At 56.2% G+C, this 15309-nt stretch overlaps 1 protein-coding gene across 1 annotated transcript in view; it reads left to right on the top strand.

Annotated features, from left to right (window-relative positions):
• GTSE1 (G-2 and S-phase expressed 1) overlaps positions 1–15183 on the top strand; it is a 25275-nt gene extending 10092 nt beyond the window's left edge. Inside the window, exons 2-13 of the mRNA XM_006888124.1 lie at positions 1432–1489; positions 1568–2246; positions 2638–2706; positions 3438–3533; positions 3866–4033; positions 4720–4834; positions 10781–11137; positions 12002–12074; positions 13113–13349; positions 13859–14051; positions 14365–14580; positions 15100–15183. Coding sequence (XP_006888186.1) covers positions 1432–1489; positions 1568–2246; positions 2638–2706; positions 3438–3533; positions 3866–4033; positions 4720–4834; positions 10781–11137; positions 12002–12074; positions 13113–13349; positions 13859–14051; positions 14365–14580; positions 15100–15183 — 2345 coding nt within the window. The remainder of the gene's footprint in view (positions 1–1431; positions 1490–1567; positions 2247–2637; positions 2707–3437; positions 3534–3865; positions 4034–4719; positions 4835–10780; positions 11138–12001; positions 12075–13112; positions 13350–13858; positions 14052–14364; positions 14581–15099) is intronic.
• Positions 15184–15309: the final 126 nt, after the last annotated feature.

The raw sequence follows: 15309 nt of genomic DNA, 5'->3' as shown, positions 1-15309 counted from the left end.
GATGTCAGTGTGCATGTGGCTCGGGCCACTCCAGACGAGGGATGGGTGGTTAGTCAGCATGATGTCCTTCTGGGTTTCTGAGTAACACCTGTGTTTCTTCGCGGAAGATGAGTGTGTGTCCTGAAGCTTGTAAGGGGGAGCATGTACTTGTAGGACTTCCTCTCCTCCAGGGCAGGCGTTCTTTTAAAAATGTTCTAACCTTGAAAGTGACTCATCCCTTCTGAGAAACTGGCTGAGCAACTCGGGAGGGCGCTCTTGATTTTATCTTCAAGGTGAGGTATGTGCTTTCAGAGCAGCTTCACATGCACAGGATGACTGCTGCACTTTGAAAAGGAAAACAGAAAAAAATAGAATGATCTAGAGTGCTCTTGCAAAGACTGTGGCTTGGATCAGGTGCACCTTAGTCTCCAGACTGACATTGTTGCTCCTCAGTACTCTGGAGAGGTCTCTGACAGCAGGCTTTCCCAATGCAATTCGTCTTTTATTTTCCTGGCTGCTGGTACCAAGAGTATTGATTGTGGAACCAAGCAAACTAACGCTGTTAACAATCTCAATTTTTTCACCATCTGTCATGATGCTGCCAATCGGCCCAATAGTGGAAATCTTTGTTTTTTTGATGTTGAACTTCAATCCATATTGAAGGCTGCAGTCCTTGACCTTCTACAGCAAATGCTTCATGTCCTCCTCAGTTTTAGCAAGCAGGGTCGTGTCGTCAGCATAATGCAGACTGTTGATGAGTCTTCTCCAATCCTGATGTCACATTCATCCTCATAGAGCCCAGCCTCCCAAATGATCTGTTCTGCATGTAGATTGAAAAGGTATGGAGATGGGACACATCCCTGGCCATAGTCTTTGTAATTACTTGCTGTGCATCAGAAAGCTGGACAGTGACTAGGGATGATAGAAGGAAAATTAACGCCTTTGAGCTATGGTGCTAGAGAGGAGTATTAAATGAATATACCATGGACTGCTAGGAGAACAAACAGGTTCGTCCTGGAGAGGGTGAGACCAGGCTGCTCCTTGGAGGCAAGGATTCTGAGGCTCTGTCTGACATACTTTGGACATGTTGTAAGGAGGGACTGGTCCTTGGAAAGGGACGTCATTCTTGGGAGGGTGGAGGGACAGCACAAAAGAGGAAGATCCTCTATGAGATGGATTGACTCAGTGACTGGGGTAAGGGGGTTGGGTGTGTTGGAGATGGTGAGCTTGGCACAGGATAGAGCAGGGCTGAGGGCTGTTGTACAGAGGGTGCCTATGAGTCGTGGGCAACTCAACAGCACGTAACAACAGAGCATCTAGGTTAAAGTGGCTGTTGAAATAGGGTGGGCTATACTTTGGGGGTCAGATTTCCCCATTGCTCTGATGGTTCTTGAGATTGTAGGTGCTCCCTCTGCCTCAGCCCTAAAATAACAGACTGTCCCCCTCCCTCAGGTGTCTTCCTCCTGGCTGACGAGAAGTTCGACTTTGACCTCTCGTTGTCTTCTTCAAGGTAAGCCTGGCCCCGCCCGTGAGGTCTCCACGTACATGTGCACGTTGCTAATAATCCCCCCCTTTACCTTACCTCCAGCGCCAACGAAGATGACGAGGTCTTTCTCAGGCCTGATGGGCGCAGAGCAACGTGCTTCACAGGTCATCAGCCCCGCCAGGAGCCTCTCTTACCAGCCTTGGAGAGTCCCTCCCCCTGGAGCCCTCTGACGGGGGAGAAGTTTCTGGAAGTCTCCAGAGAGGCACACTTGCTGGCTTTACAAATCGAAAGCAGCGGCCAGCAGCAGGACGCTGACGCCAGGGGCCCTGCAGGCCCCAGTGGGGAGACGTTTGTGCAGGAATCAAAGTTTAAAATCAGCCTCTTTGAGAAGGGAAACGACGTGAAGAAGAGCCCCACATCCCTGAAGAGGGAGACGTACTTCCTGTCGGAGAGCCCCCTCCTGGGCCCGCCGAGCCGGGGACGGCAGCCCCCTCCTGGCCTGGCCACCGGTCCTGGCCCTGCCCGCCCCCCTCACAGCGCCCCGGCCCCTCCCGGCAGCCCTGCTCCTCCCAGAGCTCCTGCCCCTCACAGCACCCCAGGCCTGGCCAGCCTCGCCCGCACGCAGGAGTCCCGGCCATCTTCTCGTTCCTCACTGGCCGCAGAGCCAAGTGCCACTGCCGCTCCAGGTCGGCCAATAACACAAAAAAAGACCGCCAGCAAATTGCAGATGCCCCGAGCCTCGTCCTTCAGAGGAAAAGGCCGCCCCTCGGCCGTGGAGAAGGTAGACAGGGACCCCGCTGGATGTTGGTCTTGGGGGGCGTCTCAGGAACCACTGTGGGGATGCAGATGTGTGGGTGCCCTGCAGGCTCCCAGCATGAAGAGCTGGAAGAGCGGGGACGGGGTTTGGCTTGGGGGGGGCTCGGGCTGCAAAGGTTTCTGGGGTTCAAGCATCCATCTGCTGCCTTGAGGTTAGAGGTCAGGTCTGCCTGGTGCGGCCGGGGACAGGCCCAGTGGTCTGTGTCCCTAAACATTACAGCCAGCAGCCCTTGGGGGGCTCTCCCCCACCTCACACGGGGCCCCTGTGAATCAGAATCCATCCTACGCGGCAGGCCTAAGAATCACTCCTACAGCACCCACCTGTGGGCCCATCCTGACTTCTGGGGACCCTGCAGGACAGCGTAGAGCTGCCCCCTAGGGGTTCCAAGGCAGCGGGCTACAGGAGGAGCGCTGGTGGCTTAGTGGTAAGGAATTACCCTGCCAACACAAAGGCACATGGTTCGAATCCACCAGCTGCTCTGAGGGAGAAGGATGGGCATCTCCTCCCGGGTGATTTTACTGCCTCTGATGACCTGTTGGACGGTGAGCTGTGGGTCGGTCCTGACTTGACGGTGCAGCCGCCGTGTTTCCCGGAACCCACGCTCGTCAGCAGCCGGCGGGCTCAGACTGCCAACCAGCTGGTCAGCTGCCCGCACATGATCCACTGCTGCACCAGGAAGCCTCCGTCCTGGTGTCCCCCGTTATCCCACAGCGGAGTCCGGGGCACAGCTCAGCTCCCAGCTGCTAGTGTAAAGGTTGGGGGTTCAAACCCACAGACTGCTTCCTGGGAGGCAGGTGAGGCCGTGGTCCCTGTGGGCAGTCTCACTCTGTCCTCCGTTGGATCGAGTCACCGCATGGGTTCTCCGGCCTGCGGAATGGAGGTGTTTGTTTAGACTGACGACGGACAGGTCCTCTTTGGAGTGCAGTCACCCCCCACGGAGGGCCCGGGAGTGGGGTGTGGGTGGGGAGGGGACGGTGCTCAGGCAGAGGGAAGGTGCGGGCTTTCTTCTGGGGGGACGAAACGTTCTGAAATCGCATTGTGCTGACCGTGGATTGCCCATCTTAGTAAATGTCTGGAGACCATCACTGAGCCTTAAAGTCGGGCCTTTCTGGTCCTGCTGTAACAAAGCTGCCCGCGTGCTGCCCCCAAATCCAGGGTGCTGCCAGCGAGGGCTTCCGACTCGCCGCCCCTGTGCTGTCCACGCACTTTGTGGACGTGAAGCCCCCACCCCACCTTGTGGTTACCTGTTGGGTGCTTTAATCTTGTGCCGGCACAGCTCGCCGCTCTGTCATGGGGACATCTGGTGTCAGCTTGGACTGTGGCGTGGACACCCAGTGTCTGGACTGGCAGAACTGATTCTTTGCTGGACTGTCCAGCTCCCTCTTGCACGAGCTCGGAGGCACTCTGTTCTGGACACACGTGTCTGACGCCGCTCCTGGGGAGGAACCCGGCAGTCAGCTCATTCTGTCCCTCGTAATGGGGGAGGCAGGTGCCACCCTGTCCCTTAGTGGGGCTGGTGACGGGGAAACCGCAGTGACTAGTTTGGACTGGACAGTTCTCGCATTTCCCCGTTTAACTTCCAGCCGACAAGAGAGACGCCAGCCAGCCCCTCCCGGATGAAGCTGCTGCCCGAGGGGTCCCACCGCGAGCTGCTTCCCAAGAAGTCCAGAGCATCTGTGGGTGTGGCCACCACACCAGCCGGCAGCAGCCATGTGGTCCCTGGCAAGAGAGCGCTCCCTGTGCCCAGCAAGGTGAGTGCAGTGTGGGGTGTGGGGAGGCCTTGGGAGGCTCAGCAGGGACGGGCTGGTGTGAAAGCAACGACAGTGAAAGTCCTCTTCAAATAAAAGGACACATTTAATGAAAATTAAAAATAGTCCCTGTGGTAGGTGTGGGTGGGAGGCAGGGAAGGGTCATCTGGTGTGAGAGGGCTGGCAAGGTTGGGGTGGGCGAGGTGGGGTCATCTGGTGTGGGAAGGCAGGCAGGAGTGGTCAAGGGTGGACAGATAGTGTGGAGGACAGGCAGGAGTGGTGGGGGGTGATCAGCTGGTGTGGGAAGGCAGGCAAAGGTGGGGGCTGCACTGTGGAGGACCCCAGATCTGCATATCAGACCAGCTGTTTGTCATGTGAAGTTTGCAGGCTGCACCTGAGAAACACTTGCTGACTCTCTAAGTTCTTGGGTTGTTAGGAATTCTTTTCAAACTACCTCCTGAGACGAGAGTTGTTGTTGGGTGCCCTCGAGTCGAGTACAGCTCGTAGCGATCCCATGAAAAATGCCAGAAGCATCACCCAGGGTGGACAGGTGTCGGTGGAACTCCCAGATTAAGACAGACTAGGAAGCAGGGCTGACCATGCATTTCTGAAACCCTGTGGACCCTGGAGGGACGGAGTAGTGGGTGTGTGAGGGATCTGTGACGGCGTTCGCGTGCCTTCTGTTCCAGGTGGAGCTCAAGAGGACCCTGATGAGGCCACCCGGCCGCACGGGCAGTCTGGCAGGAAAGAGCGCTTCCTGGGGGTCTCTGACCAGCACGGTGGCCACTGTGGTAGGAGGTCACGGTAAGGCTGTCCCCCGCTTCCCACAAGCCTAGACCCCGCTGCTCCTCAGGTATGCTTCTGACCACTGAGGCTCACTGGCCGTGGACTGGCCTGGATGCCAGGTGGGGTAAGACCTGCGGGGGTCCTAGAACCCGGCACTGCCACTCACTAAAAGAGTAGCTTACCCCGGTGGCCTCAGGAGGGCAGGCGCCCTGTAAAGTGTGTGTCCAGGGCCCCGAGGCCCAGCCCCGCCTTCATGGTAGGACCCTCCTGGGTCATTGGGGCCAGTGGGCCGGCTCCTGGACAGCTCTCAAGTCCCCCATCCCCAACCTGCTCAAATTCAGGCTCCCATTTCTCTTCTGCCAAGTGGGCCAAGGGTGCCATCTAGCGGTGAAGGGAAGTCACCTGGGGAGGTGATGAGAAAGACCAGTTCCTATTAGAGCCTCTTCTCATGGTGTTTGATGGGTGGTCGGCCCTCCCAGCAGAGACCAGAGGAGCTGTGATGACACAGGACATCATCTGTGAAGAAAGTCAAAGGTCATCACAAAGGCAGGGAAGAAAGAAAAGACCAAAATGGTTGTCAGAAGGGACCCTGAAACTTATACTACAAAGAGAAGAAGCCAAGCCAAGGGGTAGGGCTGCTGAGGTGGGGACCCGACCAGAGCTCAGAGGGCAGCCTGAGAAGACGCAGCAAAGCATTCGGAAACGTGCGAGGAGATGGAGTCAGAAAGGCAGAAGGGAAGAGCACAGCTGGAATTCCCAGCTGAAGGAACTGAAGGACAAAGTCAAGCCTGGAGTCGCAACAGTGAAGGATTCTAGGGCCAATTTATTGATGCAGGAAGAACCAGAAGAGGATGGAAGGAACACAAGGTTCACTGTACCAGAAAGAATCGGTCAACACTGGAATGTTTCACAAGTACCATCTGATCAAGGGTCAATGGTAATGAAGGAAGAAGTGCAAGCTGACTGAAAGCACTGGCAAAAAATAAGGCCCCAGGAACTCATGGAATACCGGTTGACATGTTTTGACAAACAGCTGTAGCCCTGCACATGCTCACTAGTCTGTCAAGAAATTTTGGGAAACGGCTACCTAGCCAAGTCACTGGAAGAAATTAGTATTTGTCCCGATTCCCAAGAAAGAAAAGTGGTCCACAGAATGTGGAAATCATCTAGCAGTATCGTTAATATCACAGATAAGATCTTTCTTCTTCTTTTTTTTTTTTAAGATCTTTCTTCTTGTTGTGTACCATCAAGTCAGAACTGACCCATAGCTGACCCTCCAGCAGGTTTGCGTGAGGGGAGATTTCCATCCTTATCCCACAGAGCAGTTGGTAGATTTGAGTCACGTGCCTTTGGGATTGCAGTGCAATCTCTTATTATAAGGCCAACCTCTTAACTAAAATCTTCCCAAAGATTATTAAAAAACGGCTGGACCAGTGCCTTGACAGATACCTGCTAGAAATCCAGGCTGGATTCAGAAGAGGCTGTGGCACAAAGGCTATTACTATGTCAAGGAGACCCTGGCAGAAAGCAGAGAGGACCAGAAAGATGTTATGTTTTGCTGTCAAGGACCTCTCCAGAGTACTGAGAAGCAAAGATGTCAGTCTAGAGACTAAGGTGCACCTGATCCAGTCCATGGTTTTCACAATTACTTGCTATACATCAAAGAGCTGGACAATGACTAAGAATGACAAAAGAATTGATATGTTTGAGTTGTGGTGCTGGGAAGAGTCTTGAACACACCATGAAAACAAATAGTTCTGTCTTGGAGAAGGTGAAACCAAGTTTCTCCTTGGAGGCTAGGATTCTGAAGCTCCGTCTCACACTCTTTGGGCATGTGGCCAGGAGGGACCGACCGTTGGGGAGGCGATCTCATGCTTGGAAGGGTGGAGGGACAGTGCAGGAAAGGAAGACCCCAGATGAGACGGATTTATACAGTAACGAACGCAATGAGGGTAGATGTGTCATAGTCAGTGAGACTGGCTGAGGACAGCCTTCAGAGCTGTTGTATATAGGTCGCTATGAGTCGCAGGTGACTTGACAGCACGTAACAACAACATTGACTACACAGGCATTGACTGTGAATCATAACAAACTATGTATGACTAACATTGAGAAGAATGGGATCCCAGAGCACTTAACTGTATTCATGTGAAACCTATACATAGGCCCAAACCCAGCTGTGAACAAAACAAGAGAACACTGGATGGTTTAAAATCCGGAAAGGTGTGCATCAGGGTTATGCCCTTTCCCCGTACCTATTCAGTCTGTATGGTGACCAGATAATTCAAGAAGCCGGACTACGTGAAGAATGTGGCTCAGGATTGGAGGAAGACTCATCAACAACCTTTGTTATGCAGATAGCATAACCCCTCGCAGAAAGTAAAGAAGTTTTGAAGTGCTAAACAAAAAAAGTTAAACACCACAGCTTTCAGCATAAATTACATCTCAGTGTCAATAAAACAAAAAATCTTTCCACTGGACCATTAGGCAGCAACATAGTAGATGGAGAAAAGATCAAAGTTGTTAATTTACTTTGGGTCACAACAAATTGTGACTAACCTGGAGAAGAATGGGTTTCCCGGAACACTTCTTGTGCTCATGTGAAACCTGTACTTGGACCAGGAAGCCGTTGTCAGAGCAAGGACTCACTGTGTGGTTCAAAATTAGGAAAAGGGTATGTCAGGGATGTGGCCTGTCTCTATGATGTTTCAGCCTATATGCAGAACAGATCATCTGGGCACTCTGAGAAGGAATGTGGTGCCAGGATTGGAGGAAAACTCACCAACAGCCTGCATCATGCAGGTGATGTAACCTTGCTGGCCGAAACTGAGGAGGACCTGAGGCGTTTGCTGCAGAAGGTCATGGGCTATTGTCTTCAATATGGATTGTAGCTCAACATCAAGAAGACAAAAATTCTCACCACTGGGCCAATTGGCAGCACCATGATAGAGAAGAGTTTGAGGTTAACAGTTTCCGCTTGCTCGGCTCCACAATCAACACTCTTGGCATCAGCAGTCAGGAAGTTAAAAGACACATTGCATTAAGGAAGTTTGCTGTCAGGGACCTCTCCACCGTGCTTAAGAGGAACAATGTTAGTCTAAAGACTAAGGTGCACCTGATCCAGGCCATGATCTTGGCCGTTACTTGCTTTGCATCAGAGAGGTAGACAGCTAACTACGGGTAACAGAAGAATCAGTGAGTTGTGGTGCTGGAGAAGAATTTTGAACATACCATGGATTGCTAAGAGAACAAACAGGTCTGACCTGGAGAGAGTGAAACCAAGCTGCTCCTTGGAGGCAAGGATTTTGAGGCTCTGTCTGTCATATTTGTGCATGTGGCCCTGGTGGGACCAGTCCTTGGAAAAGGACATCATGCTTGGAAGGGTGGATGGAGGGATAGCACAGGAGAGGAAGACCCTGGATGAGATGGCTTGACACAGTAAATGGGATAACGGGGGCAGGTGTGTTGGAGACAGTGAGACTGGCTCAGAATAGGGCAGGCTTCAGAGCTGTTGTGCACAGGGTCGCTATGAGTCACAATTTGATGGCACATAACAACAAAAACAGTATTTCATCATTCTACGGATCCACAGTCAACATCCATCGTAATAACAGAAAATCAAAAGATGTGTTGCACTGAGGAAATTTGCTGTCAAAGACCTCTCCGAGTTCTAAAGAGCAAGTGTGATAGATGGAGAAGAGACTGAGGTTATTAACAATTTCATTTTACTCGGATACACAGCTCTCTTGGCACCAACAGTCAGGAAATCAAGGATGAATTGGTCCAGGGAAAGTGCTGTCAGGGACCTCTCCAGAGTGTTGGAAAGTAACGGTGTTGATTCAGGCTAAAGTGTGCCTGACCCAAACCGTGGTCTTTTCAGTTGCTTCTTGTGCATCTGAAAGCTGGACAATAAATAGGGAAGATGGAAGAATCACTGGTGCCTTTGGATTGTGGGATTGCCGAAGAGCCCCAACTGTCCCGTGGACTTCCAGAAGAACAGACAGGTCAGTGGAGGAGGTGCAGCCAGAGTGCTCCTACGAGCAGAGTGCTCGCCTCCGCCTCCATCTCCACCCTTCAGGCGTGCTGCCAGGAGAAGGCAGCGTGCTGGGAAGGGTGGAGGGCCAGGGGGAGAGGAAGCCCCTCCAGGAGATGGACTAACAGAGTGACTGGAGCAGTGGGCTCGAGCGTATCCGAGCTCATGAGGACGGCACTGGACAGCGCAGGGTCACATCTGTTTTGCACCAGGTTGCTGTGAATTGTGGTTGACTTACTGGGACTGAACAACGTAACAGCTGCCTCTAATGGTGTTTGCAGGGGCTTGGTCCTCTCTCTGTGTCTACAGGGTGGTCAGTCCTCTCATGGGTTTGCAGGGGCATCAGTCCTCCTGCTGTGTCTACAGGGAGTTCAGTCCTATCGCTGTGTTTAAAGGGGGTCAGTCTTCTCTGTGTTTACGGGGGGGGGGGTTAGTCCTTCGCTGTGTTTAAAGGTAGTCAGTCCTCACACTGTGTTTGCAGAGGGTCAGTCCTCTCTCTTTGTTTACAGGGAGGTTCAATCCTTACATGGTGTTTACAGGTGGTCAGTCCTCTCGCTGTGTTTAAAGGGACTCAGTCCTCTTGCTTTGTTTATAGGTCAATCCTCTTGCTGTGTTTACAGGGGGTCAGTCCTTACATGGTATCTACAGGTGGTCAGTCCTCTTGCTGTGTTTACAGGGGGGTCAGTCCTCGCATAGGGTTTACACATGGTCAGTCCTCTCTGTGTTTACAAGGTGGTCATTCCTCTAACATTGTCTGCTGAGTGGACCCTGACCGAGTTCTCAGCAGCACCAGTGCACTGTGCTCACAGCCCTACCGTCTGCACTCTGCTGGCCAGCCTCAAGTCCTGCCCCTTGGCGCCGACAGAACTCAACAAGTCAGGGTTCTGGCACCGGCTTGCAGGGTTGCCAAGGAACCTGAGTCGGAAGTGGTGGTGGCCTGGCCAGTCCCTTGTTCTTGGCCTTGTTTAGCAAAAAGCAGCTCTGCTCTGGCAGGAGGGCCGGGCAGTGTCAGCCACGGTGCAGGTGCGGTGGGCCAGCGCCCCTCTGCTCACAGCTCGTGACGTCAGGGAGATCGGCGTGCATCCAGACCACACACAGAATCCCGAGGTCTGGTGATGGAGAGACACAGAAGTGTTCCCGGCCATTGTCCTTCACAAGCAGATTGCTAGGCCTTCCCCTTGGGCCACCTCTCCTGAGGTCCGAGCAGCACGCTTCCATGTGGGAGCCCAGCACTGCCCCCTCTGCGTCACATCTGGACATCTGCTGAGGTCTGGCCAGCACGCTTCCATGTGGGAGCCTGGCACTGAGCCTCTGCGTCACGTCTGGACATCTGCTGAGGTCTGGTCAGCACGCTTCATTCTGAAGCCCAGCACTGCCCCCTCTGCGTCACGTCTGGACTCCTGTTGGGTGGCAGCTGAGTGTCCTCTAGCTGGTCTGCAGCTCTACTGAAATAGAGTTGATGACTCACAGAGTCTCGATGACGCTTTGAAATGTAAGAGTGACCAGTGGCGAAGGTGTCCTCTCAGGTCCCCTTCTGCCTACCTGTCCGGTGGAGGGGTGCGAGGTTGGAGACGAGGCTCCCCTTTCATCTGCTCCTCCGGGCCACATTTCTGTCTGCAGTGTCGGTGAGGAGCGAGAGGTCCAGCTCCTCCATGGCCCATCCACCTTGGCGATTGTGGATAGAGTCAGGACTTGAGTTAGCACTGCTTGACCACCAGCGGTACAGCCTGTCCTGTAGGATGATGCTGCCTGATGGACACACAGGCCCGTGTCCATGTGTCACGTGACTCTCCTCTGTGAATGTCATTGTGAGAGGAAACCTTTGAAAACGTTAGGGAGGAAAAGTTAAAGATGGTGTGTTTTTAAATAGCATCATGACTTAATTCACTGTACAGCTGTGTGAGCACTAGGTTTTATCTCTTCTTTTGCAGCTAAGTCGGGTGAACTGGCCAGTACTCCTGCGAATGATGCCCGGGCCTCATCCGGCACCCGGGGGCAGGGCAGGCCCAGGCCCACAGGCCCCTCAGATGCAGGCTGCACACGGACCAGGCTGGCCAGCGGCGCTCAGGCCCCTGCAGAGCAACCCAGCGGGGCCAGCACGGCTTCCTTCCTGCAACCACAGACCCCAGACACCGCGGGCCCGCAGCTGGACACCACCTTCACTCTGCCCGGGTCTTCTCAGCGGAGTGCGGCCGGGGGCTCTCAGAGGCGAGGGTCCTGTCTCAGCTCCACACCCACAGCCGCGCCCACGCCGTCAAGATTCTTCAAAAGGCCCATGTTTTCCATCGGTGAGTCCCTGATGCATTGCCGTCTGTTCCAACGGCAGGTTGGGTGGTCGTGGCACCTTTCCCCTCACCACCCACTCTAGCTGCTGCTGTTTAGGTGAGGGTGGTGGGTAGTCCAGCTCCCGGCGGTCCACCTCCCGGCGTCCCAGCTTTTGTTCATCCCAGCTCCTGGGCGGCCCAGCTCCTAGGCGGTCCAGTTCCTGTTCCTCCCAATTCCTGGACATCCCAGCTCCCGGGTGTCCCAGCTCCTAGGCGGTCCAGTTCCTGTTCCTCCCAATTCCTGGACATCCCAGCTCCCGGGTGTCCCAGCTCCTAGGCGGTCCAGTTCCTAGGTGTCCCAGCTCCCGAGTGATCCAATTTCTGGGCTGCCCAGGTCCCATTCGTCCTAGCTCCTGGACATCCCAGCTCCCGGGCGGCCCAGCTCCCGAGAGTCCCAGCTCCGGGGCGGCCCAGCTCCTGTTCGGCCCAGCTCCCCCTTAGTCCAGCTCCCGGCCGTCCCAGTTCCTGGGCTGTGGCTCTGCGTGCCCTGTAGACTGCAGAAGAGCAAACACGTCTGTCCTGGAGGGCGCTGACCACGATGCTCATCCTGCCCACGGGCAAGGGTGGTGAAGGCCAGCTGGGCACAGGGCTCCTCTCCTGGAGCCTCGGTCAGCCCCCAAACCATGGCCTTGGCGGGCCCCCCAGAGCTGCAGAGGGAGGCTGCACCCTCTCCTGCCTCTGCATGCAGCGTCGAGCCCTTGTGACTGTGCCCTACTTGCCCCTTCCTGGGCATCATGGCTAACGCTGGGGCTGCCATTATTGGAAGCCCGTCTGGGGTGATCAGGGGGTGGGCTCCCTACCTGACTGCCCGCTCGTGCTCTGCCACAGGTGCGTCTCCAGTCACCGCGACCCCACAGCGCTCCCGGGCACAGCGGCCACAGTCCTGCGCGTCCGTGGGCAGGTAACTCAAGTCTGTCCCCACTGCCTTGCTTTTCCTTAAGGGCTCCCAGCTGCACCCCTGCCTGTCCCGGGGCCCATGACCTTGGCCGCCACCTCCTGCCAGCTCACCCTGGGCCTTGGCTTCCTCGGCTGCAGAGGGAGGATGCAGGGTCACCACAGACACGCGGAGGGCTGTTCTCACCGACGCTGGGGTTCAACGGCGAAGGGAGCCGGGGCAGGGCCCCAGTGCTGGGGGAACGCAGCAGCGTGACCACATAGTGCCACTTTCCTCCGTGGCCAGGGTTGGCTCCAAGTCCGTCTGCAGACTTAGAAGTCTTTTTGAGCAGTTACTGCTTTCACACAAAGTCCGGCGAGTTCTCAGACCCTTGCGCACGGCCGCAGTTCACCTGGGGGCCACTGTGCCCACCACAGCGCTGCCGTGAAGACCAGGGTCCACCCCCCCCGCCCCCAAGAGCCCGGGCTCCACTCCTGAGAGGGAGAGCAGATGTCTTTGGTAGATGGGTCGTCTTGTCTCCCTCGGGGTTTGTGGGGCAACATGTCACACCTTGCCTCATTTTGACAGTTATTTTAGTATTTTTATCATAAACCCTTGGCTTTGCTCGCCCCTCTCTCTGTGACAGAGCAAAGTCAGAGTGAGGCGTGCCTCATCCTGTGTCGCAGGTGCCCGGGAGAGGTCTGTGAGGGGCAGGGGTCCTGTCCCCGCCTCACGAACTGACCACTCGCATAATGACTACTGGGTAGAGAGACGTGCGGGTGTAGCCCCGTGCCCGCCAGGCCCACGGGACATCACAGTGGCATGAAATCAAGAGTGAATTGGCCAGCAAGTATTCTCAGCACCTTCCAGGAAGGGCTGATGGGTTTGGTCAGCGTCCCCAGCGAGGGAAAGACAGGAGCCGGGGTCCAGGGGTGACACAGCAGCAGCCTGGCCCCTTCCTGGGGGTTCTCCGGGTCCCTGCTCTCGGCCCGCAGGACTTCCCACTGTGGTGGGCTGAATTGGAGGCTTGTCCCAGCTTAGACACTGTCTGCCTCTGCCCTCCAGGGTTGTCCACAGCACCCCGGTCAAGCCTCCATCCAGACCAGCCTCGCAGAGCCTTCTCCCTGGGCCCAGGACCCCCACGAGCACAAAGTGCCCACCGGCCACGCCCACCCCTGCCAGCCGTCGCCTCTCCAGCCTCCCTCGGATGGCACCGCGGACCATGCCGCGGTCTCAAACTTCTCTCTGGTGCCCGTCAGCCCGGCGACGGTCCTCTGAGCCCCGGCCGCGATCAGGAGCCAGGTGAGGTGCAGGAGGGGAGACACGTGCTTCCCGCCGCCCCTGTGTGGGTGATGGTGGGAGCACAGCTGTGTGACCCAGGGGTCCCCCACCCACCCTGAGACCCTGAGATGCCAGGGCAGGGCTCCTTCACTCGGTGACCCTTTCCAAACCGCTCTGCTTCCCTAGTGCCAGGCGGCCGCATCCAGAGAGAGAGGACTTGCCACGTGGGGTTCGCACTGTGGGCCACGCTCCTCACAGAATCTCCTCAGACAGTTTACACCAGAGAACACTCCTCACATGTCCACAGTGTAGATAGCTCCCCTCACACGGTCCACGGCGTGGATGGCGTCCTTCACACAGTCCACAGTGTAGACAGCTCCCCTCACATGGTCCACGGTGTAGGCAGCTTCCCTCACATGGTCCGTGGCGTGGACAGCTCCCCTCACGTGGTCCATGGCGTGGACAGCACCCCTCACATGATCCACGGCGTGGACGGCGCCCCTCACTCTCCCCCTCTCTCCCTCCCACAGAAAGGAGGCACCAGCGGGAAAGGTCGTGTTCCTGCCATCTGACTCTTCGGACGGGAGTCTCTCTCCCCCAGACCATGTGCCACAGGCACTGAATTTTTCTCCAGAAAAGAACGATTTCACTTTCTCCAGAAATCTCACCACCGAGGCGAGTCTGGCCGAGGGAAAGCCAGTGGAGGGCCTGCCCGCGAACGAGGTACCTCAGTGTGTGAGACGTGAGGTGCCCCCGATGCAGCCATCAGGAAGCTGGGCCTCAGGGCCTCGGAGGGCAGAGGGCAGGAGGGTGAGGGTGCTCGGATGTCGGCCAGTGAACGGGGTACTAACACAAGGTCAGGGGTTTGGACCCACGCGCCACTCTGTCCTGTACCACCTGCAGCCTTGAACCCTCTGACCCCAGGGCCACCGTGTGTGGGTCAGAGGTACAGCGGTGGGGTTTATCCCCTTGGGGACCTGGGCCAGGTGGCTGTGTCGCCACATCCTCACAGAGCGTCTCTGCTCTTGTCCCCTAGGCCGTCCTGGTGGATATCCAGCTGGGCGGCCTCACCATCACCCCGAAGGCTGACCTCCCGCTCATCGACTTGTGCAGCACCCCAGAGAACGGAGGAGAGCAGCATCCGCCCCCCGGCCCTGGGGCTCTGGAGTGTGGCAGCAAACCTCTAATAGACCTCATGATAAACACCCCTGACAGGGACACCCCACTGAAGCCCCTCCCGCCGGCAGGCCAGGTGAGAGGGGCCAGTGCCTCCAGCCCTGGGGGCCTCGGTTCCTGCACCCTGGATGTGTCTCCGTCAGCCTGGGGAGCAGACACGGCTCCTCAGGACTGTGGGGCCGGGCGTGTGGCTCCTGTTGGGACTGTGATGGCCGCGAGCTCACGGACATGCTGGGTGGCCTGTCCTGTTTACACTGGGCCACAGGTGCCTGGCTCCTTTCCAGGCACAAACACTGGTGGGCTGTCCCGTCCTCAGAGCGCTTTCTTCCTGGCGCTTTTCCCATGTGTTCCCACTGCCTCAGCTGGCGTGAGGGGTGTGCAGGTCTGCAGGGACCCTGGGTGCTCAGGTTGGGCCCCTGCCCCATTTCCCCTTATAAGTGAGATCCATGTTCCTTCAGGGCCCCTGACTGGGCCATCTACAGGGCACTGTCCACAGCTGGGAGCAGCCCAATGGGCACAGTCCTCCAGTGAGTGGCCGGGAGGTGTGGGCAGCCGGTGTAGGCACTACATTCACCTCCTTGTCCTTCTCTTGCAGCTGATCGACCTGGCCTCTCCTCTGATCCAGCTGAGCCCTGCCACCGACAAGGAGAATGTGGACTCGCCTCTCCTCAAGTTCTGAGCACAGGGGCCCCTCAAGTTCTGAATACAGAGACCCCTCAAGTTCTTAGCACAGGGACCCCTCAAGTTCTGAATACAGGGACCCCTCAAGTTCTGAATACAGGGACCCCTCAAGTTCTTAGCACAG

This window comes from Elephantulus edwardii, unplaced genomic scaffold (assembly GCF_000299155.1).
Source record: "Elephantulus edwardii isolate Elephantulus edwardi_28Jun2011 unplaced genomic scaffold, EleEdw1.0 scaffold00064, whole genome shotgun sequence".
Lineage (NCBI taxonomy): Eukaryota > Metazoa > Chordata > Mammalia > Macroscelidea > Macroscelididae > Elephantulus > Elephantulus edwardii.
The sequence above is the reverse complement of the archived record's forward strand: the minus strand, read 5'-3'. Positions and strand labels throughout refer to the sequence as shown.